At 40.6% G+C, this 26,857-nt stretch overlaps 1 protein-coding gene across 3 annotated transcripts in view; it reads left to right on the top strand.

The window, feature by feature from the left end:
- The first annotated feature begins 447 nt into the window (after positions 1-447).
- The window catches only part of LOC139816785 (thrombospondin type-1 domain-containing protein 4), a 71,960-nt gene continuing 45,550 nt past the window's right edge, over positions 448-26,857 (top strand). For 2 of the 3 annotated variants that reach the window (XM_071784539.1, XM_071784527.1), the window contains exons 1-2: positions 13,937-14,319; positions 16,151-16,289. In XM_071784539.1, coding sequence (XP_071640640.1) covers positions 16,180-16,289 — 110 coding nt within the window. In that variant the 5' untranslated portion in view covers positions 13,937-14,319; positions 16,151-16,179. Of the gene's footprint in view, positions 631-6,948; positions 6,989-13,936; positions 14,320-16,150; positions 16,290-26,857 lie in introns of those variants that run through there. The other variant, XM_071784530.1, reaches the window with a different exon arrangement.

Below are 26,857 nucleotides of genomic sequence, written 5' to 3'. Positions count from 1 at the left end.
TCCAAACTGTGTATACGACTGATGTTACGTTCTTTTCATAAAAAAAATCCGTATAATTTGAGGCATTTATGTAAAATTCGTTCAATGTAAACGTTCAATGTTTCAACCACGCTTTCCCATTTATCACAATATTTCATTATTCACACATACATATGAAATTTTTATTAATATCTCGTCATTACAAAGAGTAATTTTGTGCTACTCTGTTTATGGCTTAACGGCTATACAATCCTCTATTCAACTGCGCCATGAATCGACCGACCTTTCGCGCCTCGTTCCATTTTTCCATGGAGCCTTACAGACGTTTTAATGCCGCGGTTTATATACGATGCAACATCCGCCCCCTTCAGACACAGTATACCGATCTCATTGTGTCGACGGCGTCGCATTGTCAGCGTGAAAAGCTCTTTATGCGGAAGTACATCTTCAAAAGTTCCAGGTACGCATCAGCCGAGCACGTTTCTTCGAGTTCTACCATGCGGACGGCGAAGTATTCGCTTCGGACTTGCCCTTTGTCGCGGGGGAATCGCCGAGCACCCGGAGACACGTCGCGCCGGGGAAATTCGGCCGCGGAAATCTGACTCTGAACGGGCAGCTCACGTCGTAGGAATTGTCGTCTTTCATCAGCGGGTAAGCTTTCAAACGCGCCACGTCCGCGCTTTGTGACAAACGGAGCGGAGTATTTTATGAAAATCGACGAGTTGACAGGCGACGAACGACGGGAATTAGATCTGTTAGTTTTCGCGACATTTCCTCTTTTTTTTCTTTTCGTTCTCTCGTGTAAAGAGTGTAAAGAGGAAAAGATGACATATATGCGCATTGCCTTCGATTCTAACAATTCTCAAATACATGTGTGATCGATAAAATTAAAGGTTGACTAACATGCGTTGGATTTTAAAATCGACAATGAATTCTAATAGTGCTTTTTTTTAATATCTGACGTCTCAAAAGTCTTTTAAAAGTTTAAAATTTTTTATAATATCGAATGCATCTTTGTTGGTAATTATTGCTTTGAATTTTGAATTGCAATTGATTAAAGACTAAAATGCCGTACTGAACGTGCCGTATATCCATAATTTGCGTAAGTTCAACCGCGTCAGTATAATAGAAGCGTACGATGGTGGTCTAGGAAGTACCGCCGCGCCGTAGTACTAACGATAACTTGCAGGGATTGCTCTCTGTCAATTCGTCGAACTTAACCGCACCGTCTTATTATAGACGCGCGGGATGCACACCGCGGTTTCGTGCGTTTCAATCAGCGCACTTTGAGCCATTCGTCGAGTAGTTTCTCGCGCTACCAGAAGCAGGAAGATAGCAGGCATCTCCCAGCAATCATTCGCAGTTGCAACCGGCATATAAGCGTGCGCATTCGACGCGGCAATTACGGCGTTTTCGAGGCTGAAGGGCGCACTCGGCGTGTCTAATTATGCAAATTGCGATCGAGTCAAATTAATTAACTCCGCCGACTAATTGAAGGCACCCGCTGCTTGATCGATCGATCGTGGAGAATCGGCGAGAGTTCCGAGGATGTATTGACGGTCGAGGAGCGGCCGAGCCGCCCTTTATCTCGTCGCGATCGATTGCCTTCACGATCGCGATCTCGGCTTCGCCGACTTAGACAGTGGCGCGATTCAGTTAATACCCCGCACAAAGGTGGTTTGATGATCGCGGGGTACCGTGCCGGTGAGATTATCGCAGTGGGTTCTAAGATCGATCACCGATTTATATGTCAAGCGCATTGCATCTGTCGCTGTGTCGTGATTATCGCGCGAGGACGGAAGGTTGTTATATGAATTTTTTTCGTATAGCCCTTGTATATATAGATATTATTATCATATAGGAATCTTTTAAAAGCGTGCGTGTTTAGCGCGGTCAGAAAAATTTCCATTAAAAAAACGGGTTTTCACCATATAAAACTGTAAGCACTACGGTTCTTGAACTTCAGTAGATTAGTGGTTTCGTTGAAACGTTTCTACTTGCCTCCCATCTCGTGTTCTCGATGCTTTTTTCGACACATGATGAAAGAGAGTATAAGGCGCGGGCGAAAAACGAAGCGATTTTGACCCCCCGGCGAAACGATTCCCCGAGCCTCCCTCGAATCTGCCCGTGTAATTGCATGCACGCGGCCGTCTCGTGTAAGCCGATGCACCGCGTGGGCGATATGCAGCCCCACGGTGCACCGTGCAACGTCGGACACGGATCCGTTACCGGGCGGAAGAAGACAGGAGAAGTATAGGAAAACATATTTTCGATTTTCCAATAAATCTCAATTTGAGCGTATGCGCGTGCACAACCGTGCATTTCATTTGCCAAAGCAATTTCATAATGACGCTTGAAAACGATGATTGCCCGGAGACCGGCTCTCTCATTTCTCCCTCGCTCTCCGGCGTGTATTGCCTCTGCCGAGAGATAATGCGTATAAGTAGAGCGGCTTTAAGCCGGAGCATTACCGTTCACGATGAAATAACAGTGATTACGTTGCCCGCGATATAAACTCGCGACGCCTATCACGATCGAATAGCGAGAAATAAAAAGACATTGTTGAACGCGGATATTATACCTCCAAATACCCAATTGCAATTATCACAAGGATATAAAAATTGTTTTTGAGATAAGTACCGTTTGGAATAATTTATGAAGTACGTCAGCTTAATTGAGTTTAGAAAATGGTTAAATCTTACTTAATATTTTATTTTTTTATTAAAAGTTTCAAATTGAATATTTTATAATTATTTCTAATTTTTAGAACAAATAGAAGAACAGATAAGTATACAAGGAGTAACAAAATCTTAATTCTAGTTTAATCATTAATTTTCGAAACATGTTTTCACTTTTAATCGTGTGCAGCTTTATTTGAGGTAATTGAGGTTTATGATCCCAATTTATTATTGCCTAATTATAAAAGATATTTAAATTATCGCTCTATTATATATATATAGCATATATCAAGCAGAATTTTATATCAATTTCTAATCTCCAGTAATTGAGTCGCATATCTCCTCGTTATCGCATTCGCGATCGGCCGAGAACTTCGATAACTCGTTACACGACAGACACTTGATCGCATTTACGTACAAGCAGATAGTAGCCGATATCCACTAAGGGATATTGATTTCCATACTTTAATACGCGTGCAGAAAGTACGAGGGAGCCGTCCGGCACGCAAATCTCAAATGTGCGCAATAAACGTAACGTGTATCCGGTATGCCCGGACTAATGCGATATAATTTATCAAAACAATTTTTTTTTTACGGAGAACATAACTCGTTGTGATAAACCCTATATGAATTACAGGTAGAAACTATTCGCGCTGTTGCTAACCCCTCATACATTTTAGTTGCTACGTGAATTTCAACAAATGCCTGTTCTGCACTCAAAATAAATCACATATTCCGTCACTATACGTTACGTAATACACTTCACGGCACGTACACAAAAATGATATTTAATCTTGCAGTTTTTGCCAAAATGGCGATTCGCTTTTTATTTACAGTAACAGTTACGCGATCTTAATGCAAACAAATTAAACACTGTATAAAAAAATCAAAATGATAATCGAACAAGCATTTCACTTCGCTTAGAAGCAACATTTTTAAATTGTAATGACAGTTTTTCTTAAAATGTAATTTTTATTATTCTGACGTTATATAACTATTGAAAGAAAGATTGGTCTTTTACGGCCAAACGAATGTAGATAAGACGCGAATCGTAACGATGTTTTTATCTATATGGCGTGTCGTGCTAATTTGTTAATGGGACATCCTGGCTGGCGCATATCGAGCGATTTTTTTAATCAGTTTTCAGCGCAGTGATACGTGCTATTATTAGAAAAACCTTCAGAAGCATAATCACTGCTCGGGTCAGTGCACGACATTATCGAGGCACATAAAAAAAAAATTTGCCATTGACAGCAAATGTGTCGTGTTTAAAAAGAAAAACGTATGCGTACTTGACCGTAGCCAATTTATAAATTCACTTAGTCAGTGATAACATAAATATCCGCTTAACGAATGCGCGCTTCTCCGAATGCACGTCAACGTCAATCGCATACAATTTAACTTTTAAATTCGTCGCGGTGCTCGTTGGCAACAAAATAATTAAATCAACAATTATAGCGACAATGTAGCCGGCAGAAAGGAGAAATGTTCGATAAAAGTAATATTAAAAATGTATCTAAGATGAAAACAATATTCAAAAAATGGATATAAACATATTTTTTTCTAAAATAATTGTGATTGTCACAAGTTCTCTCTTACATTAATATAAAATTGAATAAAAACGATTGAATCAATGTGAATAATGCAACATTTTTGTAAGTATACAATAAATATATTAATGATGAAACCTTTCGTGGAAGATGCTATCATTTTTCTCGGAGCCGAAGAGCGTGTCCAAAAATAACTGACAATGAGTTCTTATATAAAAGAGAGTTAATGTATTTCTGTGCTAGAAATAAGAAATATGCTTTTCGAATTGTTTAATTATATATTACAAACCTTAACGTACAAATTAATTACTAAATCTTTTTCATATATTTTTCCAAAACGTCAAATTTTTGAAACAACTTCAATATTAAAAATAAATTAACATTGGTATTCAATTGATTATATGCAAAAATTATTTATAACGCGTGTTCTTAAAAATTTCTCATTGTATGCACTTTACGAGCGTGCGAAATGAGTTTATTATTTTAAAGACACGAGATAATGTCGGAAGGCGCGTCCGCAAAACGAGAGAAATGCAGTAATGTAAACATTTCAAATGATAATTCGCAGATGCGAGCGGTCCATTCATCTGATCATTTACATTTTACATAAAACAGACACAGCTGAACCTTTCTTATTTAAGATTCTAACTAAACTTACAGCTAATTATGACACTGCCAATGCACGAGCATAATCATTCTGCGTTATTGAAACAGAATCCGGTCTTCAGGATGCTGCAAATTCCGATTGACGACCATTTAATTATTCTCACATATATCAATATCTTGCACATATAAAATAACTAAAACAATCGTCAAAAATTTGCAATTTTGGACAAGTTCCGCTTTTGCATATAATTATATCAATCGCGTAGTTAATTACTGTTCGTTCGCGATTTTAAAATGCAAAGCTTTTAGTTGCCATATTGCGATATTTACACATGTAAGAATTATGATGTTTCATATTTAGAATGACGAAACTACAAAAGCACATCCTAATTTAAAACGTGATCTTGTAAATGCCAGTATGACAAATTAATTTATCGACCGGAAGATCCCGCAGGGATGACTGATCCGCACAGTCATTTCTTTTAATGAACCCGCAGATCGAATTCCGGCTGAAATTGCGCCGCCGGAGTTAAACATCGAAAGGAGTTCGAGTAGCGGAATCCGCCACAAGACAATAAAATAATAAACGAATAATAACTTACCCCACGGTCGCTCCGTCGTCGCCTGATGCCTCCTAAACCCTCCACGATCCTCCTCCGTTCGCTGTGCCGTTCGGAGCCGAGCTCGAGATTTATTTCGCGCTTTTCGCTCCTTTTCCTTTGCTCGTCGCATGTGAATCTCGCGTGTGAGTGCCGGGTGTGCCGAAATTATAACGTGCGATCGTCGAAGCGTAGGCAAGTGCGTCCGATGTAACATTATTCGGGAGGCAGACTCGGCCCGTTCTAACATCGTTGCTCTCGGATCGTATATAGCGCGGAGTGATACACGAATCGCCGGGTCCGGCTGTTCAGATTACGAAAAACTGTGATCCAATGTTTATTTAAATACATGCATGTGCTTCGCGGAATTGATACGGATATCGAGGTATGTCGCACTCGATTACATTCCGTCGGATGATCGGTCTCGCTTTTCTTAATCGTCAACTGACTTGCGTCGAGTCGCGCGGCTTCAGAATGGAGTTACACGATCGTTTTCGGAACACGGATAAAACATGCGAGCGGACCCTAAATCGAGTGACGCCGCGCTGTGTTTAATTAAGCAATCACAGTCTCTGTTAATGTCGTACGTTTAACCTCGTACTTAATCGCGTTTCGATATATTTAACGATCGTGGGTGATAGACACGTTCGAACGATAGGTAGTGTTCATAAATCGATTATTTAATTGCAGTTAATCAAAATCGTCTGACAAGCGACAAGTGTAGCGTCCTCGCGACGGTTGTTCCTGGCGAGTGAAGTTGGCCGTGCGATTTACGAAATTTTCTCCGCCACGTTAGACTCGCTCGTCGCGTCTACCTGCGGGACATCACGGGCCGACGGACGGGCGTCGAACGGATCGTATAGCTTTGCTCGTAGCTTCTCCGTTGTAATTCTTCCGTCGCCGTTGCCGTGTAATTAAATACCTTACGCGCCGCGTTGCGAGATTAATCCGGGAGTGCCGTGCAAAGTGTCGAAAATAGCGCGCGATAACAAGCGACGGTATCGTCGATTTTCGTGAATGTCACGAGTGAGTGCGCCGACGGAGACGAGGTGACAACGAAGGAGGACCGAGGAAAGGAGGGAGGAGGAGGCCTCGGAGGCATCGGGCGACAGCGGAGCAACCATCGAGTGAGTAGTTCTTATTCATTTTGCTTTCATTTATTATTTTGCTGTCCTGTGGCGGATTCCGCTACTTTTGAGGTTTAACTCCGGCGTAATTTTCAGCCGGAGTTCGATCTCCGGCCTTTACCGAGAAGAGGTATTACGTCGCGAACGTTGCGTTTCTCCTCTTATTCGCACGATCGTAATATTACTTGCACTGCAGTTTTTCGCGGATTAATTATGCGAACGAGTTAATGCGGAAATATGCAGCCGCTTACGGCGGCCGCGATCGTGTCTTGCATTAACATTTTAAAATCAGATATCTATTAATTAAAATAAAATTTTAAAAATTTGACGGACGCGATATAATTATTTACTTAAAGTATTGATTATATAATGGACCTTGCTTTAATGTAAAAATATTTATATGTTTCAGATCAACACAGGGCTACAACTCCGCTGTTGCGCATCGGCCGGTGAGTGATTTTTGTATTTCAATGTCCCATCTCCTTCACTCATGTTGCCGAGAAAAGCTATGGTCCCATTCTGGTATCACTATCTGGTATCATATCGTGCGGCGATAAACCGCAAGTGTTCATCGAGCGTTATTAAACGCTTTTTGGCGCTACAGAGAAGCGCTACACAAAGTGCCTCGTCTAAACGGGCCTTTAGTCCGCGCCTCCGCAGCCGCGCGTGCATTCCGCGGACCGCGTGCGCAAGTCTAGGCTCAGGCTCTCATACGCGTGTACAATCCGGCTAATGTGGAAGTTTCAATATCGATTTATCGTTCCGGTCCGGCACGCCTCGTAGACCCGCGATACAATTAACAAGCGACGATCGCCACGTCGAATTTCCGGTTGCCTCTTTCGCGCGCCTTTTTTTGCTCCCGTTGATCGGCGAGGCGAATTCGATTTAACAATACGAGGAAGTATTTAGCGAGATACTAGTATAAAAGTCAGTGTTTGCATTTAATTGAGTCTGCTTGTGCATGAAAAGAGAATAAGCACGTCTCTTTATATTCGTGAAAATGATGTAAAATATCTATTAAAATTTTCTAAAGTTTTATTTTTATTTTTATAAAACGTGACATGTTTATTTAAATTCATTTGTTTTATTTTTCAAATACTTATTCGTGAATTCTCTCCATTTTCGAAAATATTATAAAGTTTCAAGTTTGTTACCATAAGTTGCGTGCGCTTGTGGATCATTTTTCAGCACAATTTTGATCGTCTCCTTTTTACGACGAAGCGCGATACGCGTTTTCGTCGGCGAGATCCAAGAAATTTCACGAACGCGTTTTACCTTCGGCGTGTGAGGTCTAATTCCGTCTTGCTCTTTTTTCGGGGGAGACTTCCTGTTTCCGTGAACCAATCTGGACGATCAGTACGTTAATCGATGCTTTCCAAATAATCGCCTGCACAGGAAATCATCGGCTAATGAAGATTTTCGATGTCTTTTTTTTTCGTACTTGGTTATCGGAAAGATTTACGGAAGTAAGCTGCGAGATGAACGTAATGATACATCCCTGTCATAAAAAAAACACGCCTAAGTTTAAATAAAAATTACTACATGATGAACAAATAAAATAACGTCAATTTTATAAATCAAAACAAACAGCGAATATTTACGCAATTTAAAAATATTATATTTTAATTTAAAATTTGTTTGACATTATTTAATTTTAAATTGTAGTTTAATTATTGTAATTTCTATGGATGCAGAATTATTTTATTTTTAATTTATTTTAGGAATCTATTTAGATTTCTAAAATATATATATATGCGCCTGTAATGTAATATCTAAAACAGTTTTATCATCTTGCAGTCGAAGCAAAAATATTCTATGAATAATATTTAATCGCAAATTATCTTCAACATTCTTTATATGATTCACGACGTATCAATGGCGATTATGTAATCGGTGGTCTGAAGAATGAAGGTCGCGTCAACGGGCAAAATATAATCAAATGCATATGTCCAGCCTTTGTCCCGATTGATTTGCCATTCGAGTGGCCGGATATTTGTTTTCTCGAGCACATACGGGGCACTCCAGAGATTCGTTTCCTCTCGAATAAATCAAATCTCTTGGATGTTATTGCGTTTCTTCCGGTCTCCCGCATTCGAGATCTCACATTTCCTGGACCGCCTCATCCTTCTCCCGAGAATTTACTCAACGACATATACATCTATGTAAGGACATCAAATATATAAATCCAAGGGTAGAAGAGAATATATGCGACGTATATCCTTAAGTGAAATGACAATTGAGGAGATTAGCTTTATATTTATAGAAATATTTTATTTTTTTTATGACGGTGAGAAAGATATGAAATTACAACTTATAGCATAGCGATTTAAAGACTTATTCGTAATATATTTTTATATTATCAAGAGGTATATCCGAAGGTTTCTCTTAAAAGCACAAATAGAATACATATGAATTTTTCATACCGGTTACATGTTCATATCGGAAAAACGAGCAGATGTTCTTTTGACGCACTAGTTTTACAAAGTATTCGACGTAATAGTATTAAAACGACCATTTAAAATCTTTAAATTAATCCTTAATGTAAATAGTTTTATTTTTAAAAGACTGCATATTTCCTATATTTTTACAATTATATTTATATATCCTGATCTTTTTCGGATTATCGAAAATTGATCGTAATAGATGATAATGATTGCAACGATGTTCGCGCAATCAGCGTAACGAAGCGTTTACTAACATGGAATCAGGAAAATTTTATAGCACACCGTCAAGTAAAAAAAGACGATAGAATTAAACGTGTTCATACGGCGGATCTGTACATTATGACGTTGCGATCTCCGATCGGATCACGTGTACGTGTATTATAATCTCGAGGAAGGGCTGTTAGCCGATAAATTCTTCATCTAGGTGGAACCACTTACAAAAGGGAACACCTTTTCGTGATTGCATGCTTACGGCATGTGAAATAGTGTCCAAATTACAGGTCACGACGTGTAATTCGACGAAGCGTTGAGCAGGATCGCGCATTGTCAAAAAAAATAAAAAGAATTGGGCGCGATCCGGGGAACGAGCGCATTTATTTTTCTTCGTATGCGAAATCACGTTTTTTTTATTTTACACGAATTTTCCCGAGACTCGCGCTGCTAATAAGATTATACGTATCGACAGTCGATCGATTAATTACACGGTGTTTCGGGACGAAGTTGTAAGTAAACGATACGCGAAGTAAATGATACAAAGAATTGAAACAGCGGAAAACACGTCAACTCAAAATATTTTAATTGAGCAGGAAAGAATTAAATGCGTATAATTCCACCTGCCGATATCAATTAACAATGCAATAATTCATAAGCTACACTCTACAGCAACAGTAACGAAACGCGTTTAATATTATCCAATTTCTATTTTAATTGGCCAAGTTAATCAAACGTACAATTGTTCCGAGCAATTAAATTAATCCTCTCAGTCGATCGTGATTTGATTGTAGATTGATTCGTGTGTGTAAATTACTTATACTGCGTTAAAACACGGTAATCAATTAGCGATTAATCAGCGATTGGATTTCAATCTCATTCGGTATTTTGTCGAGTCGCTTGCCGCGGCGCGGCGGTGCACAAGAGGCGTCTGTCACTTTCGAAAAATTATAATAACAAATCCGCTTGAAATATCACTGGCGTAGCAAACTCTCGTGGATTTCTCCTAAGGAGGTTAATCGGAATCGCGAGGAGTCAGTTTTTCCTTTAAGTTTCACTACGTTTGCACGGTTCCCTCTCTATGACATTGCTATTCCAATTTTTCGCGCGGCGAAAGGCTCGACACCGGTCGTCGATACGAAAATTGAGAGTCGATCTTCACCGATTGCTCGACGTAAAGAGCCTTCTTGCAAACAGATGTCAATAAATTACTCTACACTGCAATAAACACCGTCTTATACGGGGGACAATTCAAAGTCTCTCTCTCTCTCTCAAGAGAGAAATCATTTTCGTTTCTATAAAGAATAAATTTATAAATCGTTGAAGCTGAGTTACACACATTACTTGTCAAATCAAATCGAAATAGAAATTATATGAGATTAGAAAGCTTTCGTGACTTCTGTATTTAAATGTGAAAGAATTTTACTAATTGCAGGTTGTAGAACATGAATCGTTGCATTGTATAGATTGTATATCGATCGATATTAAAGTGTAACGTGTCAAATTATGTCAGAGATCGATGTCATGTAACGATCTACTGCCTGTTTTTTTGGAGTTATCACGCGTTGTATCACGAGTTATCGTTCGTACACACGTTTAGTATGTAAATGTTGACGGAGGCTGGGATGAGAAACGGCCCGAAAGACTATGATACAACCAGTTAAAGTGTCATTGGACTAACACACGAGCTGCAATCTGGTCCCACGAAGCAACGAGACATTGTGGAACGCCTCTTGCTTGTTTGTCACCTAAGACCCCTTGCAGCCGGAGCTTTTTTAATGTTACCTTAATTCCAAACATCAGCTTTGTGCTATCTCAGTTTATATTTCAGATAACACTATATGATCTGTAGTCTTATAATAATTCAAATTTTTCTCTTGACTATTCTTTATCTAATTACTTTTACAATTAGTTTATGTTTACGCAACGATAATTTATAGTGATTTATTATTTTGCAATTAAAACTTTGGGAATTTGATGTTATAATCTTGTTAATTACATCGTTATTTAATATTTCTCTTAGCCTCCAATCTCGATTGCATATCTTATCTTATACTAATACCTTTTAATCTAATAATCTGTCTTTAATCGATAACTATTTTAATCTGATTTTCAAGTTAAAAATTTGAGATTTTAATCGGTAATGGTAGGAGAGAGTATGTTCCACCCTATTGTTAGCGCATCAATTGAAAGCCGTTGTTAAATAAATCGCGGGGGCGTTTATCGGCGATCAGCCGGCAGTCTATTTTCGAGATGGAAATCCTTAGCGCCGCGTGTTGCTTTATCACCGTGAAACCGCAACTATGCGGCTTCGCGGATCACAATGCTTTATAATTAATAAATCACGGCGTGACTGAACTTTTATCGGGGACCCCGACCACCACGAAGGACGGTTATGGATGTCGCACTTTACAATGGTATTCGACAGGTAATCGCCATGACTGGTTCTTTGTTAGCAGGCCCGAGCAAGACGGTCGATCGCTCGACAAGACGCGTCCGTGTAATGGCGCGAATTCGACGGTAACCGGTAAAACCAGAAAGTGGAAAACCATGATTTACGATTACGATTATATGTCTATATGCTAGATCTGCGTATACGTGCATGATTTGACTTTCAATACAAAAATTATGACATAAATTCCTTACGACAAAAAGTATTTAAATTCGGGACTACGTATAACTAATTTTGTCTTCTCTATGTTCATTCGGACGTTAAATATTCCGCGTTGCGTAAGGCGCATTGTTTTACGATCTGCGATTCTGGAAGCTTCAAGCTGTAAAATGCAGTAACTGCAGTCCGTTATGCGGTAAATAAAAAAGCTCGATGCGCTTGAGGCTGGCATCACCGACTGGATCGTTATGTTTGACGGAAAATAAATAAATGCTTGAAGCGTTCCTCGAATTATTATCATGGATCGCGTATTTATTTAGTGGTATTGCTCTTAAGTGAAGAGTGCAACCGTACTGAATTCAGTCATGTACGATAGTTGTAGAATTATTATATATATATATATATATATAATATATATATATATAATATTTTCTATATTTTCTAAATTTTTTATACTCGTATTCTTTATTTTTGACCAAGCTAAAAGCTTCTCTCTCTCTCTCTCTCTTTACTCTATCTTGAATATTATAATCTATAAATTTGCGTATTTCAAATTTTCTTACGCCATTTCTATATTACTTGCGATACGTTTCCTCAGATGTTTATTTATTATAGGCAGGAAATTAATTTTTTACGAATTGTTGAAAGATTCCAAAATTGTGCACTTAAGTATTGCAAGTAGAAAAAAGCTATGCCCATCACAGTGGACGTTGATTGCCAGTGGGTTAATTACCAGGCTTAATCGCTCAACGTAATTGGTTCTGCATCATATCGTATATCGCACAGCTCGCACGTTATAAGACACTTCCAGTTCTCCCGGCTCCGTTGCGATTCGTCTCGGCATTTTACGCGCGATCCGTCGCGCTAGTAAAAAAAACTCGCGGACGATTCGCGACGAGCGACTCGAAGGAGGAAAGGGGAGCGAAAAAGGGTGTACGGAAAAACGGGGAGAGATAAAACGGAAACGTCGCTGCAACGCTTCCACCGGGATGATAAAGGAAAAGCCACAAGTCTAATCTCGTAGGTAGAATTTTACGGCCGCGTCTCCGTACCACAATTACAGTTCGTTGAACCTGGAGCGAAGGGCGCGCGAGAAAGGAAAAGGGGCACGTCGGGATTTCCGTCGGTGTATTTAGCGCGCAGATAACGCCATTTTAAACAATGCTTCCGATTATCTAGATGAGATTCAACGAGAAAATAGGCGTGATAATGGCTGATAACGTAGTCAACGCGCGCCTCTGCTTTTGTGTAGAAATCGTTTGCACCGTTTCGGTTGTTTCCGTTTTGAATTGCCCTTCTGGTATTCTCTGAGAAAGAGATACGAGAGGAAAGAGAAAGAAAGAGGAGAGAGAGAGAGAGAGAGAGAGAGAGAGAGAGAGAGAGAGAGAGAGAGAGAGAGAGAGAGAGAGAGAGAGAGAAATCGTGATACAATTCTATCTCTAAAGGTATGAATTTACGAAATATAAAGCAATGCTTCCAAAAGAAATGCTTTTAAGGTAATTAAAATATGACACGCGGTTATGAATTCATCTTGCTTTTCTGCAATTTTATACAGTTAATTTTTAACTAAAATGAATATTTAAAATCGCTAATGATCTAAAGTACATAAAAAATTTATTAATTAATTTACGGATATATTTAATTAAAATCTGTTTCGGATAAGATAATAACAAAACGAAATTCTCCCATTTTTCTTTCAACGTGAAAATGGAAAAACGTTAGAAAAATACTCATAAAACCGCTGGCAATACTGACCAAAAAATAGTATTCAAGTGATATATGAAGGTCGCATAGTTAAGATGTGATATTAAGATATTTTTCGATAGAGATTGAGAGCGTAAATAATCGTATATTTGTAGAGATAATCGGGATGTTTGTTACATATTTTGCCTCTTTATCTGCAAACCAGGCGATTGATCGGCAACGCGAACAGTCGCGGGTTAAACTCCGAATTATTACCGTACGTCCCGCGGGATACGCGGCGCGGCGCAGCGCGACCGCGCGACGCGCGTATAGAGGGATGCGTGCGCGGACCTCCTCCCCCCCCTTCTCTCGCTCGTATGGTCCTCCACCACCACCACACCACCCCGCGGACCTATATATTTCCCGGAGAGTCTCCCACTTTCGCCACTATCACTTCTGTTGCGGCGGCGTTCGTGCGCGCCACACACGCCCGGCCGTCCTTTCTGCCGAGTTCACGCGGAGGCCGGAAGCCGCGGTACGTTTTTCTCGGACGTACGCATCTTCGCGTCTTCTTCGTGTGTCGCGACCCCCCTTCCGATATCTCCACGTTCGGCAAAGTGGTGCGGTTTCTCTCCCGTCGCGTCTTCCTCGAGAGGGAGAGCAATTGTTGTGGTTGCGCGCACTTTCGGATCGAGACCGGCGGTGTGCAACCCCTTTTGCGCGCGGGGGTGCGCGAGGGTTTTAACACGGGACATGTGTGCCACGTGGGTCGAGACGGAGGATCCACCTGCTGCCGCTCCTGCCGAGTGGGATTAGGCGAGCAGGCACGACAGTACGTGAACCAGCGGTACTCCGAAATTGTGGAGTATTATTATATTTTGCCCGATCTTTGTTTATTCGCTTGCATTTTGAACATAATCATACGAGAACTCTTAAATTTTGCAGTTATAGAGAAAAGTTTTAAGAAAACGTACAAGTACACCGCGCTTCGTTCTGAATTTATAGCAATAGTCATCAATATTGATATTTATGAAAGGCGTGAGAAATATTATTTATTTATAAAAAATATTTGCAGAGATATTACACAAATTGTTTACATAAAAAGTGATTTTTTGAATAATTACATGATATCGAAAATACATATGAATATTATATTAGTCTTCAATTAGTCGTCAAGTTAGATTCAATTTCAATTTGTACCTAATAGTTCTTTTTTTCAAATATTCTACATACGACGTATATTATTTTGTTTCTCGATCGACATAATGTTAATCGTGCGTGTGTATCTTTGAATGCGTTTACGCATTCAAGGGCTGTCGGATGGACAAAGAGTCGAAGACGTCAAACGCGTGTCGCGTCGGCGGAAAGGCGACGTCGCGCGAGACGTAGCCGAGGAGAGCTGGGACGAATTTACCGTCGATTTTTCCTGTAATTTATCATTTGGCCGTGCTTCTCGTCGCGCGCTCGCATATTCCTCGCAGCTGTTCACACAACGGATCCTCGCACGTTGTCTTGCAACTAGAAAACCGCGGCATAGACACCTCATTATATCCGTCAGATAGCGACTTAATATATCAACACGCCGTAAATTGTGCCGCTCTACAACTCCTATCCGACCGATTCTTCCGCGTGCTCTCTCACGCATGTAATCGCAGTTTTTCTGATGTCCGGTTCAAAACAAAGTCGCTAGCTGAAATAGAACCGAGAACATCGCGAAAGCATTCGCGAAAATAATTGTCCCGTCAAATGATATCCATCGTAATATCCGTTCTATATTTAACTGTTATGGATTTCTTTAAAAGCTTAGCGGCAAATTTTTATTTCAAAATTACGTATTGTATTATATATAAAATGATATTGCGGTAATTACTCCGGACTTTGCGGAAATTTGATCGTGGTTATCAATATTATCGCGAATATATGTAGAAAATTACTAGAATTATCCTTTAAATGCAGATAACATTCATCTGTCTGTTGCAATCTTGACAGTGACGCAATTTCCGGATCAATCAGCGTTATCTGTCTTTCTAACACAACATGATCATAAATAATTATCGCATTTTACTTGCTGCAGAAATCATTAATTTTAATTATCTCGATGACTTTGCTAACAAGTTTCCGATGTAAAGTAATCGTGTTAAATTGCGTACAGAAATAAGGCCGTCTATTTAAAATCAATTTATCTCACGCTTTAATTATAATGTTTCACAAAGTGGCTACATTATTAAGAGTCTAGAAGAGAACGTATTGAATGTGCTCGGCCCAATTTTTTTTTTTATACATCGACATACATGCACGTATATTTGCGACACGCGTCGATGTCGAAATAATGAATCGTCGACTCTCCAAGTCGTTACACGTGTTTCCAGGCGTGGCGTGATGAAGCTTTAAGGGGAATTCAGAGCGAATCTAATAAGCGCCAGCGCGACGACGGATGGCGGCGTTAAAGCTTGGTCGCGACGCGACGTTTGAACGAGAAAAAAAAAGAAACGGGAAGCGCTTAACCTTCTGAAAGTTAAGGCGATCAGTCGGCTCTCGTCTCGTCCCTCTCGCGCGTCTCGCCCCACGCCTTTACCGCGGGCATCGTGATTTGTTGCGTGGCATCTGTCTTACGCTCTTTATACCACTTGCCCTGTTTTAATGACTTCATGTTCCGCGCATAGGATGGCCTGAGCCTCGGAGCAAGTCTTCCATGGACCGTTCACGAAAATCGGAAGATGACTCGCCGCCGCCGTGCATCTTCTCCGGATTTCCGCGTCGACGAGGTCGCCGGCGATCCGCCGCGATCAGACTGGATTTGAGGTAAATTGCGCTATTATTCTTCTTCGAACTTATTTATCACCTGCGTGAATTTTCATATCTGTATATCTGTGCCTTGGAAGTAAAGAATCGTATCTCCATTGTTAAAAATTTAGAGAAAACAAGATTTAAGGTTGATTATTTCTATGAAAATTTCCAATACGAATTTTTCTAAACATTGTATCTTAGGAACTAGTAATAATGGTTGTAAGACTCATTACGCAATTTAAATTCCTGGTATATTGGAAAAAGTATTGACTCTAATTCTGACAAAAACTGAAGATATGATTCTTTACCCTCTAAGGTACAGATGTAGGCATAATACAATATACGCGCGAAGAAATAATATCCTATTTCTTACGTGCATTAAATTTTTAACACAAACATGAAGTAGTGGATATATGATACAAAAAATTGTACCTGAATGTTACAATTTAGAGCGGGTATGACTCATGTGTTGAGCTTTAATTAGTGTGAATTCAGCGTGTCGAGACTTATCGTTCTCTAACTCGGTCATGTTAAAACTAGAAAGTACAAAGGTCGAGCAAAGTATCAGCAAAAATGTGAAGAATATCGCGGGCGCGATTAAAAATACGGAAATATTCGAAAATACGAATCTTTCGGAAGAGGAAATCTCAAAATTCGAAAATTTATTTGTCATCTTCGAATGTCTTAAAGTTTAAACGTTTCAAGAACAATCGACGATCAATGTACGTCGAACATTTTTAAAGCCAAGATCGACGGATTCAATGACGTTTAAACTTTTCGAGGAGAAAAGGCCAGATATTATAAATTATTCAAGATATTCGCGTTAAGAATATATTCGAGTCGGACATCCTGTGTGGCATCGCGCTCCACATTTGAATAACACGCACAGGCCTGAGATACCGCTTGAAAGCGCGCTTTCTGCGTGCAAAATATGAAGCGCGCTCGCGGAAGATACATCGGGAGTAACTCGCTGCACGCGAGTGAGTTACGATATAATTAGGCGCCGGTATGCAAAACGGCAGATACTCGGTCGTTAGAACACACAGGTGGCATTGATGAATTTATAAGCGCCGTTGAGGGTAGCGATTAGACGTGAAACGTTTACAGTAGCTACTATCTCTTAATCTTTAAGAGTATGAATTTCTATCAAAATGAAATAATATAAATATACAATCTAACGAGTAGTACGAAGTTTCCGGAGAACTTAAAAGTATTTTATACAGTTTATAAGAATAATAAACTTTGAATTAGAAATAAAAAAATTAAGAACTAAACAAATCAGAAGTTATAGAAATAAGGTATTGAAAAAAGACACGTTAAAATGTTTTCGAAATTTATTTCGAAAACTCGCTCGGGCACGAAGAGAAGAGCTGCCCGTTTGTTCTTACATTATATGAGTAAACAGTTTTACCTCGGATTGACAGGTTCTTATTAAGTCGTGCAACTAGCGTCGCCCAAGATCGATCCGCGCGATACGCGGATAATGATAGCGTGCAATTTGAGCCGCGATGCAGCATTTTGCGATCGCGGATTAATTTTAAACGGGACGGAGCGACAAGACCGGACGAGCGGGAACTGCGGGAAGACTATTCTCGCGCGAAATAAGACCCTTCGATAACTCGTCGTCTTAACGACGGGGGACGTCTCTCTTTTCCCCGTGTTGCGCTCCATCGCACGGGTACATACGCCGAGTGGTTTATTTTAATGCGGACACCTCGCGTAATAATTCTCTCGATGTGTGCGCGTCGCGTCGCGCGCGCACGCCCGCAGAACGGGACATCAATCCTTGTTCTCGTTACTTTCGATGCTCCGGGCAGAGGGTCCCTTGTTATCCACATCTGCCTTTATACCGCGCGCATGCCGATGCCGTTGCATAATTACCGGCTTTCGATCAAGCAAGTGCACCGCTGCGTTTCCGCGTCCCTCGAAAAGAAACGTGCGATTCCGTTCCTCCTGATCGCGCATGTCCCGTCTCTTGAAATTCTCTTCACGAAACGTTCTCTCCCGTGAAATCCGTTTCTCATACCCAAATTTTCTCTCATTGTCCGTTAATAAAAAACAAAAGAGCTGTAAGATGTGAAAATAACGATCGATTTACAATAAAGTTTTTACCTTTCTGGATCGGTCCAGTTGAAAAAGAAGGAACTGTAAAATAATTTGTTCCGTTTGTTTTGTATCACTATACACGTAATGATTTTATGTCAAGTTTTATACAGTTTAGTCGAGTGGCTCCACGATTGCACGAAAATATTATGAAATTTAAAAATGTAATGTATATACGCGAGTCTTTATTTGAACGCGCGCACATTTCTCTTTGCGATCCTTTCCTTTTTTTCGTCAAATTACATAATTTTATCCGGTTTTAATTTTTTGTAAACAAGTATTTTAGGATTATTAAAGCTGGCTATTTCTCGGCGCGGAAAATATCTTCATGCGTCAGAAAACGGAAGGACGCGAATCTCTGCAAATTTCTCTGTTCCCTTATCTCGAATTTCTCCGCGGTACGCGCGCGGAACAAGTGCTAATTACTCCTGTTTTAATAGCGGAGTAACTGCGGCGCATAAAAATTTCCGCAGCGGGGTTATTAAATTCCCGCTTTAACAATGGAAGCGGACACAGAGAGCGTAGAAATGCGAAAAATTATCTGTGCCGTATTGCGGTTATCCTCTGTCTCGTGCGAGAGTGTTTTGCTACGCCGAAATAAAAGCGCCCGCACTTTTTCTGGCGGTACAAGTATATAACATTTTACAACACTGTGCTGCATAGAGTTAATTATATGAAAGTATAACAATGTACGATATCTCACTTTTTATTGCGACAATGTCGAAATGAATTCTGATGAATTTTCAACTCTCTAGAGCTCGACATGAAATATTTACATATTTTTTCGGAAATCTCGAACAGCGATTCATATTTGTTTGATATTCACAATTCATATTTTTCGTCACAAATCTTTACAGATTTATACAGAATTGCGCGAATTAGTTATCATCAGTTGAGCATCGAGGGCACTCGACTAAAGTAAAAACGAAGTATTTAACATGGATCCATTTCTCGAGATTATTCACCGCGGGGGGTTAAACGCGTCCGGCTACCTTGCGAATGCGCTTTTACCGTGCTGCGACGAATAAAATCGTCTGGCGCGGCGAAACGATTCAAGAGCCCGCACGTCGCTCGTCGACGTTGACGTCCGTGAAGGTACAATATAACTCGTGCATCACCCGCGTGCAACGTTAATCCCCTGCCGGCGAGGGGATGAACCCCCTTTCCTCTCCCTCCCCCTTCCCTCTCGTCCGAGGAAAAAAAGTAGAATCGACGCGAACAATAAGCAATCTGTAGCAGGTCCGTATGGTAATTATGTTGAGTCTGGACGTGCGCGGATACGATTACTGCATAGGCCTTCCGCGGATCACATGCGGTATACATTACATACGGTATGCGGTCGTTTACCGGAGTACACAGGGCGTCCCAGAATCCGCGCACTTTCCCTCAATCGTGTATCTCCGAGGCAGGATCAGGGAGAATCACGATTTCTTCGTGGTTTTAGCTTTTAAATTTAGATGCAATCAACGATATATGAGCTTAGCGAATTAAATTCCAATAATGTAAATAACTAACAAAGCTTCTAGTTAGACGATAATGTTAAATAAAGCTTAGTACAATTGTTAATTAAATTTTACTTATTAAGTTGCTTAATATTGCAATATTAATTTTATCAATATTAGAATTTTAATTTCACACAGCTTCAATCTAAGTTTTAACTGTCAAGATACTTAGATTATAGGTAGAAACATCAACTCTAATCTGATCAAAAGTATTGAAATATCTGAAAAAAAACTCGATATTCTTTAACTCTCTATATAGGTAGTTTATGTATTGCGTATATATACATTGTTATGTATGAAAAGTCTATAGGGTGACGCAGAAGCCTTCGTCTCTTTTGCATTGAACTGTTACCATGCTGATAAAGCATTTCCTTGGCCGGGAATGCACAGTGTAAATGTAAATCGATAAGAATAATTTTTTTTAGCAAAGGAAGCGTTTTTTGTTTCTTATGCCGATTGTGGTTGTCCATAAAAATTTGTAAAAAAAATTCGTGAAATATTTGGAAATAAATTAGCGGGTTAGTTTGAGACTAGCGATCGTTTCAACGAAGAAGTCGTTTTTTTCTTTTTCAAAGTATTACACCGAACTCGATTTGCGAATCACCGTGTACAGTTCGTCCGCAGAGACGCTCGCGAGCAAGGGGCCACTAAGCGTATACGCAACGAGTCTATACACGCGCTTGTCGTGTGCAACGTGCAGTGTATCAGCTCGCGGAAAAGTGTCGAGCGATAACCTGGAACGAACTGAGGAGGGCGGCCGTTCGCGTTTCCGAGGTGCGAATTCAAAACCAAAAGGCAGAACGCGCGACGCGATTAATATCGATTAATTATTTACGCTCGCACGGAGGAGCGAGGGGTTTAATCGCGCGCGGCGAATCGCCGTATGCGGACACGTGAAGCGCAAAACGTGTGCGCGTTACGTCCATTAGCCGCGCCTCGAAAACGAACGCGTCGGAAATCTGAAGGGCAGCCGGCACGCCGCGCCGCGACGTGCGAACGTTCTTTGATCTTCGCCGTTGCTCTGCGCGCGCGAAACGCGCGTTTCCGCATCGTGCAGCCCGTCGAGGTGCATCCGGAAGGATCAGTGCTTATTCGGAAGGATCGTATCTCGGGTACACCCCGTGTCGGGAATTTGACAAGCAGTTTTCGGTGAATGCGAACGATCCCACGCGATATCGTGCCCTCTGCGAATGCAAAAAATTATTTTTAATAAAGCAAACGCAATCCCATTAGCCGGACGTTCCCGTTCTCTCGTAATCGCTCCATCTTGATGAAGACGTTACGGCGAACTAATTAATATGTTCTATAAGAAGAATAGAGAGATCGAAAATCATAACTTAGCCGAGAGCGTCGGTAAACGGCAAAGCCGGCGCAGCATCAAAGTCTCCGTCGTACGCACACGCGCGCGCTTATCAATGGCGACACGCGGATTTGAAACAAAATTACATGCTCTCAGTGTCCACGTACGCGATTAATAACCCGTTCTCCCGCGACGGCCGCCGATTAACATCATTAAATGGCGTAATAGAGCGTCGTATCTTGGCGACTTTCAAAGGCTCTAATGACGCCCGAGGCGGACTCCGCCGGGTAATTGCAAATCGAGCGTTCTATTCCGCGCGAACGCGCGTCGCGATCGATTTATTTCGAGCCGGTACCGAGAGAAGCTGCCACGAGAGAGGAGGAGAAAACGATCCTATCGGAATCGAAGACAGAATCGCCGCAATGAACTCGCGCGCTCGTCTTTTCATAAGTACGTACAAGGAATACTATTCATAAGTCGAGCGGAACTTGAGAGAGAGAGCAGCTCATGGCGCCTGTTGGCGCGTAGTCACCTCGTAATTTTCATCAGCGGATCCTCTTTTTGCAAACGCGTATTTACGAATATCGGCATTGCACGTGCTTCTATATAGCCGGTCTCGACGTTTTACCGAGGGCTGGGATATGCGAAGCGAAATTGCAAGCCGCGTCAAGGAAAATGATTTATTGCGCGTTAATCTCGTGGTCTTCGAGGTAATAAACCATACAGTTAGTCTTTCTTGTATTAATTTCGAATATCATATCGTCACGATTTAATTTCTAAATCATTCTAAAGATGATGCGAAAATAATGTAACTATACCTACTTCTTCAGATAGTACATTTACTCGTTTAAAATAAATGGACACGATAAGAATAAGAAAGAAATATCTGTTAATAAAAACGCATTTCGATGAGAAACTTATCTCGGAGAAATAATTGTCAGGCAATAAGTCCTCGCGCGATTATCTTTTAACCTTTTTGGTTTTTTGTAACGGTTATCTTTTGTAACGGTTGTCCTTCTCGTCTCATAAAGGGATTATTAATCTCCCACGAACGAAATTCGCGCGTTGAAGCAACGGACGGCTTGTAACTTTCGTCAAGTGCATATTTCTCCGCCATGTGATCGCACGCACGCATGGATCGCGGTGCGCTTTGTCGATTCGAGGATGTCGTCGAGACGTCGCTTCGGACCTCTCACAAATTCGTTATCGAGGCCTCGGTAAGTCGATTTCCATGTCGTTATCCGAGCCTGTTAAAGACAGCCGCATTAAAGACAGTCACATGGCACTGCGACCGTTGCCATACCACTCAATAATGCCGCATAATTTTTCTCATCTCAATCTCAACGTCCCACATTCAGGTTTTCCGGGAAATGAGAATGTCTTCAAATATCCTTATTTGAATTATAGTATTCGTGACTTACGTGTATGTAAACGACGTGATCGAATTTTGAAGGAAATACGAATAAATAAATTTACCGATTTATATCTTTCATCATTAATGTGTTACTTATATGCCATTAATTAATAATGTTTGAAATGCTAATGACATTATGCGTTGTATCTTTAACCGATAAAAAACTTTCAGTAATGTAGCATTATTAAGGATATACAATTAGAGTTGCAGCTCTCGCGCGTTATTAAATATCAAGTAACAGAACGTAGCGCAAGTGAAAATTTCATGGCAATGTGTTGCTTCCGTTATTATATTCCCATGTTGGATCACCGGAAAGAAGTGCGGTGAGTAATAATGCCCGTCCTGCTCCGCGCGGCCAAGAGTGCCGCGATGCATTCGTGCTGCACCCGCGATCCTTCGTGTTTCTCGTGTGCCGAACAGGTGGTTGCGATGCCAACCGGAGAGTTTGAAATACGGTCGAGACCCTGTAACGGCCGGAAAATTGCGCGAGCCCGAGCCCCATTCGACTCCGTTTCACTTCTAGGCGCTCCGTTGCTAGACCGCTTGTAGAATTCGAGCGGAATGACTTTGTTCGCGAATCGCGAATCACTTATGAATGGACGCTGTTCAAGCGCACTCCTCAATTTCGTTACATTATACATATAATATTTCGCTTCGTAAGACGTAGTACCGACTAAACGCATTACCTTATTTGCGGACTAGAAAATTACGGCACTAAAATTGATTACGCTGCGTTACTTTCAACCAGCTGAGAAATATTGACTCATAAACTTATTTAAGTCTTCGTAAAATTCATGACGAATGGTCCGAGACAATGTTATTGAACCTATTTCATTTTTTAATGAAATAAATAAAGCTGCTAGTAGTCAGAATCGTGGAGAAATTTTACGAACAATAGAAAGACGGAGATAGGAAGAGATGGGGGAAACGATCGAGCAGATGTATAATAGGATTTCACTCGAGGCACGAATAACATTTCAGGCGCGTAGATTTATCCGACTGCGGCCGCGCTTCCGGTGATCAATAATTTCCTAAGCTTCGGTTAAATGCCCGGCGCGACTCGTCTGTTTCTCGCGGCTATTTGCGGCCGTGGCGATGCGTATACGCCTGCAACGCGTGTTGCCACAGGCGAGTCATTGACTCTCATTTCCATCGGCGGCAGAACTCGAAACTGACAAGAGTTTGACAGTTCTCGCGCGGAGCGCACGATTATACGCCGCGCCGCATGCGTTTCCGGCAATTGCGCGCAATTTAGAAATCCGGCATTTTATGCATAACGCACGCGTCACAGGCTTTACCGCGTGTGTCTGTTTGCGCGCGCGAGAGTCATTATCGCGGTCGTTGTCGCGTCTCGAGAAGACCCACACCCCATTACCGGCATTGTGCGCTGCATCGACCAGTCATCGTTCGATCGCGCTAAATGCAGCATCGAGTTGCAACGACGAAGCTGACGCTCATTCACGCCATTCCACGCACTCCGACAGACGTACGCATTGTCTACAATTGCGTGTGTCATACAGTGCGTCGAACCCGATGCGATCGATTATATCGAATCTTTCCAGGGCTGAAAATTTTAATTTTCAGCGTCCGACTGTCCACATTGAACCTCTTAATTTCCGTCGTTATTTCAATAAATTTTGATTGATGAGGCGGCTTTATCAATCATACTTTTTTTCAGTTTTATTAACCTTAGTTCACCACATTCCGATCCAGTAAACCGCTGAACGTTTTTCGATTTTCTAGTTTTCCACATTATTTGTGTTAAAAGAAATTATAAGTTTTTAAAAGAATTCTTTAACAAATCCAAATACTTGTAATAATTCTTTTTCTCCATTTTCTACAATCTTTTATAATAAGTTTAGTTTAGACTCAAATCATTTTCTTGGCCTGATATATCTTATAAACATCTTATTCAGACTCTGTATTTCCAATTCCTATATATTATAAACTGAAAAATATTAATCACAATGAAAATAACAATGCGACAAAGTATAGAGCGGTCTTACGAATCGGAGAAGGACTCGAAAATAAGTGTGGCTAGCTAAAATAAAATATATCTTAGGTATATATACATTAGGGTGTCATTTTGGAGCAACTTTTTTTTTCATTTCACGAATAGCATATATACTTGCAGGAAGGTAAAATAAGATACCTGTTAAAATTTTAGCCTTTAATATTAATATTAACAGAGGTCGCTCATCGCGATTTTTTATTTTTCATTTAGTAAGATAGAAAAAATTTTATAACTATCTAACAAACAGTAATACTGCATTGCGCCATATAGATTTTCTGTAGTAAATTTACCGCTCTACAAAAAAAATCTCTTATCATTTTTTCATAAATTTAACCGTTCAAAAGATATTCGAAGTTAAAGTTTGATAAATTTTATAAAACTTGTTTTTGCTTCTTATGAATTTTGTATCATATCGACTATCAAAAATTATAAAATAATCAATACACATTTTTGTAGAAAATTTAACGATCTACAAAAAAGGTCTCTTATATTTTTTTCATAAATATAATCATTTAGAGGATATTAAGGTTTAAAGTTCAAAGTATAAACCTTAATATCGTCTAAATGGTTATATTTATGAAAAATATATAAGAGATCTTTTTTGTAGTTCGTTAAATTTTCTACAAAAATATGTATTGATTATTTCATAATTTTTGATAATCGATATGATACAAAATTCATAAGAAGCAAAAACAAGTTTTATAAAATTTATCCAACTTTAACTTTGAATATCTTTTGAACGGTTGAATTTATGAAAAAATGATAAGAGATCTTTTTGTAGAACGGTAAATTTACTACAGAAAAACTATGTGGCGCAATGCTGTATTACTGTTTGTTAGATAGTTATAAAATTTTTTCTATCTTACTAAATAAAAAATAAAAAATCACGATGAGCGACCTGTTAATATTAATATTAAGGGCTAAAATTTTAACAGGTATCTTATTTTACTTTCCTGCAAGTATATATGCTATTCGTGAAATGAAAAAAAGTTGCTCCAAAATGACACCCTAATACATATATTATTCTTATAATAATATAATACTCTTTAATACTTTCTTTCTCCCCAACAATAAAATGTTATAAAATGTTCTCTGTCACTCCGTATTAATCGAAGATAAATTCGGAAAAACACGAACTGTATCAAGTAGTGAAACAGAAACGCGTGTTGAAATTCCATTAGAGAGCAAACGGACCCGCTTCGCGCACAATACTTCTAGTATCGATTGAAAACCACCGCGGACCTGCACGACGAAGCTCGCTGTTGAACCGATTGGAATTAAATTAATTTCGTTTGAAGAACTTGAAATTTTGCCGAGTTTCCTGTTACCAGGAATTCCTGGTGGCGCGCGTCAAACGAATCTCGGGAGGGCGGCAGCCACTCGGAAATTCCATCTAACGCGGCCGGCCGACGAATCGCGTCGGGTTGCATCGCCGTCCGACTGCATGTTTAATGCCGCGATGCACATCCGCGCGGTGCTCTCTCTCTCTCCTAGTTCGCTATCAATTCAGATCCCGAACGGCTCTCGTCGGCTTCTCTCCTCCCCCGTCCGCGCTTTGTCGGCGTCGATCGCGGTCTTTCTCGCCGCAGAATGCCTATTGTCGCGCAAAGGGTCGAGGGCTCATTCGGCATGCGGCTGTCGAGATCGTCGCGTTGCGCACGGCGACGCTGACGGAATACGCATCACGCGCATGTGTATCCTTTGTGGATCGAAAGTTGCCCCTCGGTTTTTCTATACTTGGCAGTTTTGGCAACGACGAGCTGGAGAAACAAACATCCGAGACAGAGACGTGATGATTGCCTTAAAAATACATTGAAAAAAAAATTAGTATAGATTAGTATTGTTAAAATGAAAGGGTGCAATTCCTCGTAAACTCGGTATCTGTTTCGCTTCACGCGTTAATCCGACGGACGTGTACGCAGAACTCCCGCACCGAAGCGCACTCAAACTCAGCGCGATGAAGAGCGCGATTTAAACTTGAGGGGCAAGAAAGCGAATTGCATCGACGAGTTGCAACGCGCGGGGATGCCGTTCAAATAAACGCACGCTCACGTCACTCCCGGAGAAGGCGAGAGCACTAAATTACTCAAGAGACTGCCAGAGAGCTGGCTAGTGCGCGTAAACGAGTTTAGAGATGGCCGTGCATTATCAACGGGTCAAGAGCATCAATTTAACACTACGAGCAATGGCGTTTACACCGCTGCGTTAACGCACACCACTCGCTCGCCCGCGGAGAGTAAGCGTTAACGG

Source organism: Temnothorax longispinosus, chromosome 1 (assembly GCF_030848805.1).
Source record: "Temnothorax longispinosus isolate EJ_2023e chromosome 1, Tlon_JGU_v1, whole genome shotgun sequence".
Classification (NCBI taxonomy): Eukaryota; Metazoa; Arthropoda; class Insecta; order Hymenoptera; family Formicidae; genus Temnothorax; species Temnothorax longispinosus.
This window is presented reverse-complemented; position numbering and strand designations above follow the sequence as displayed.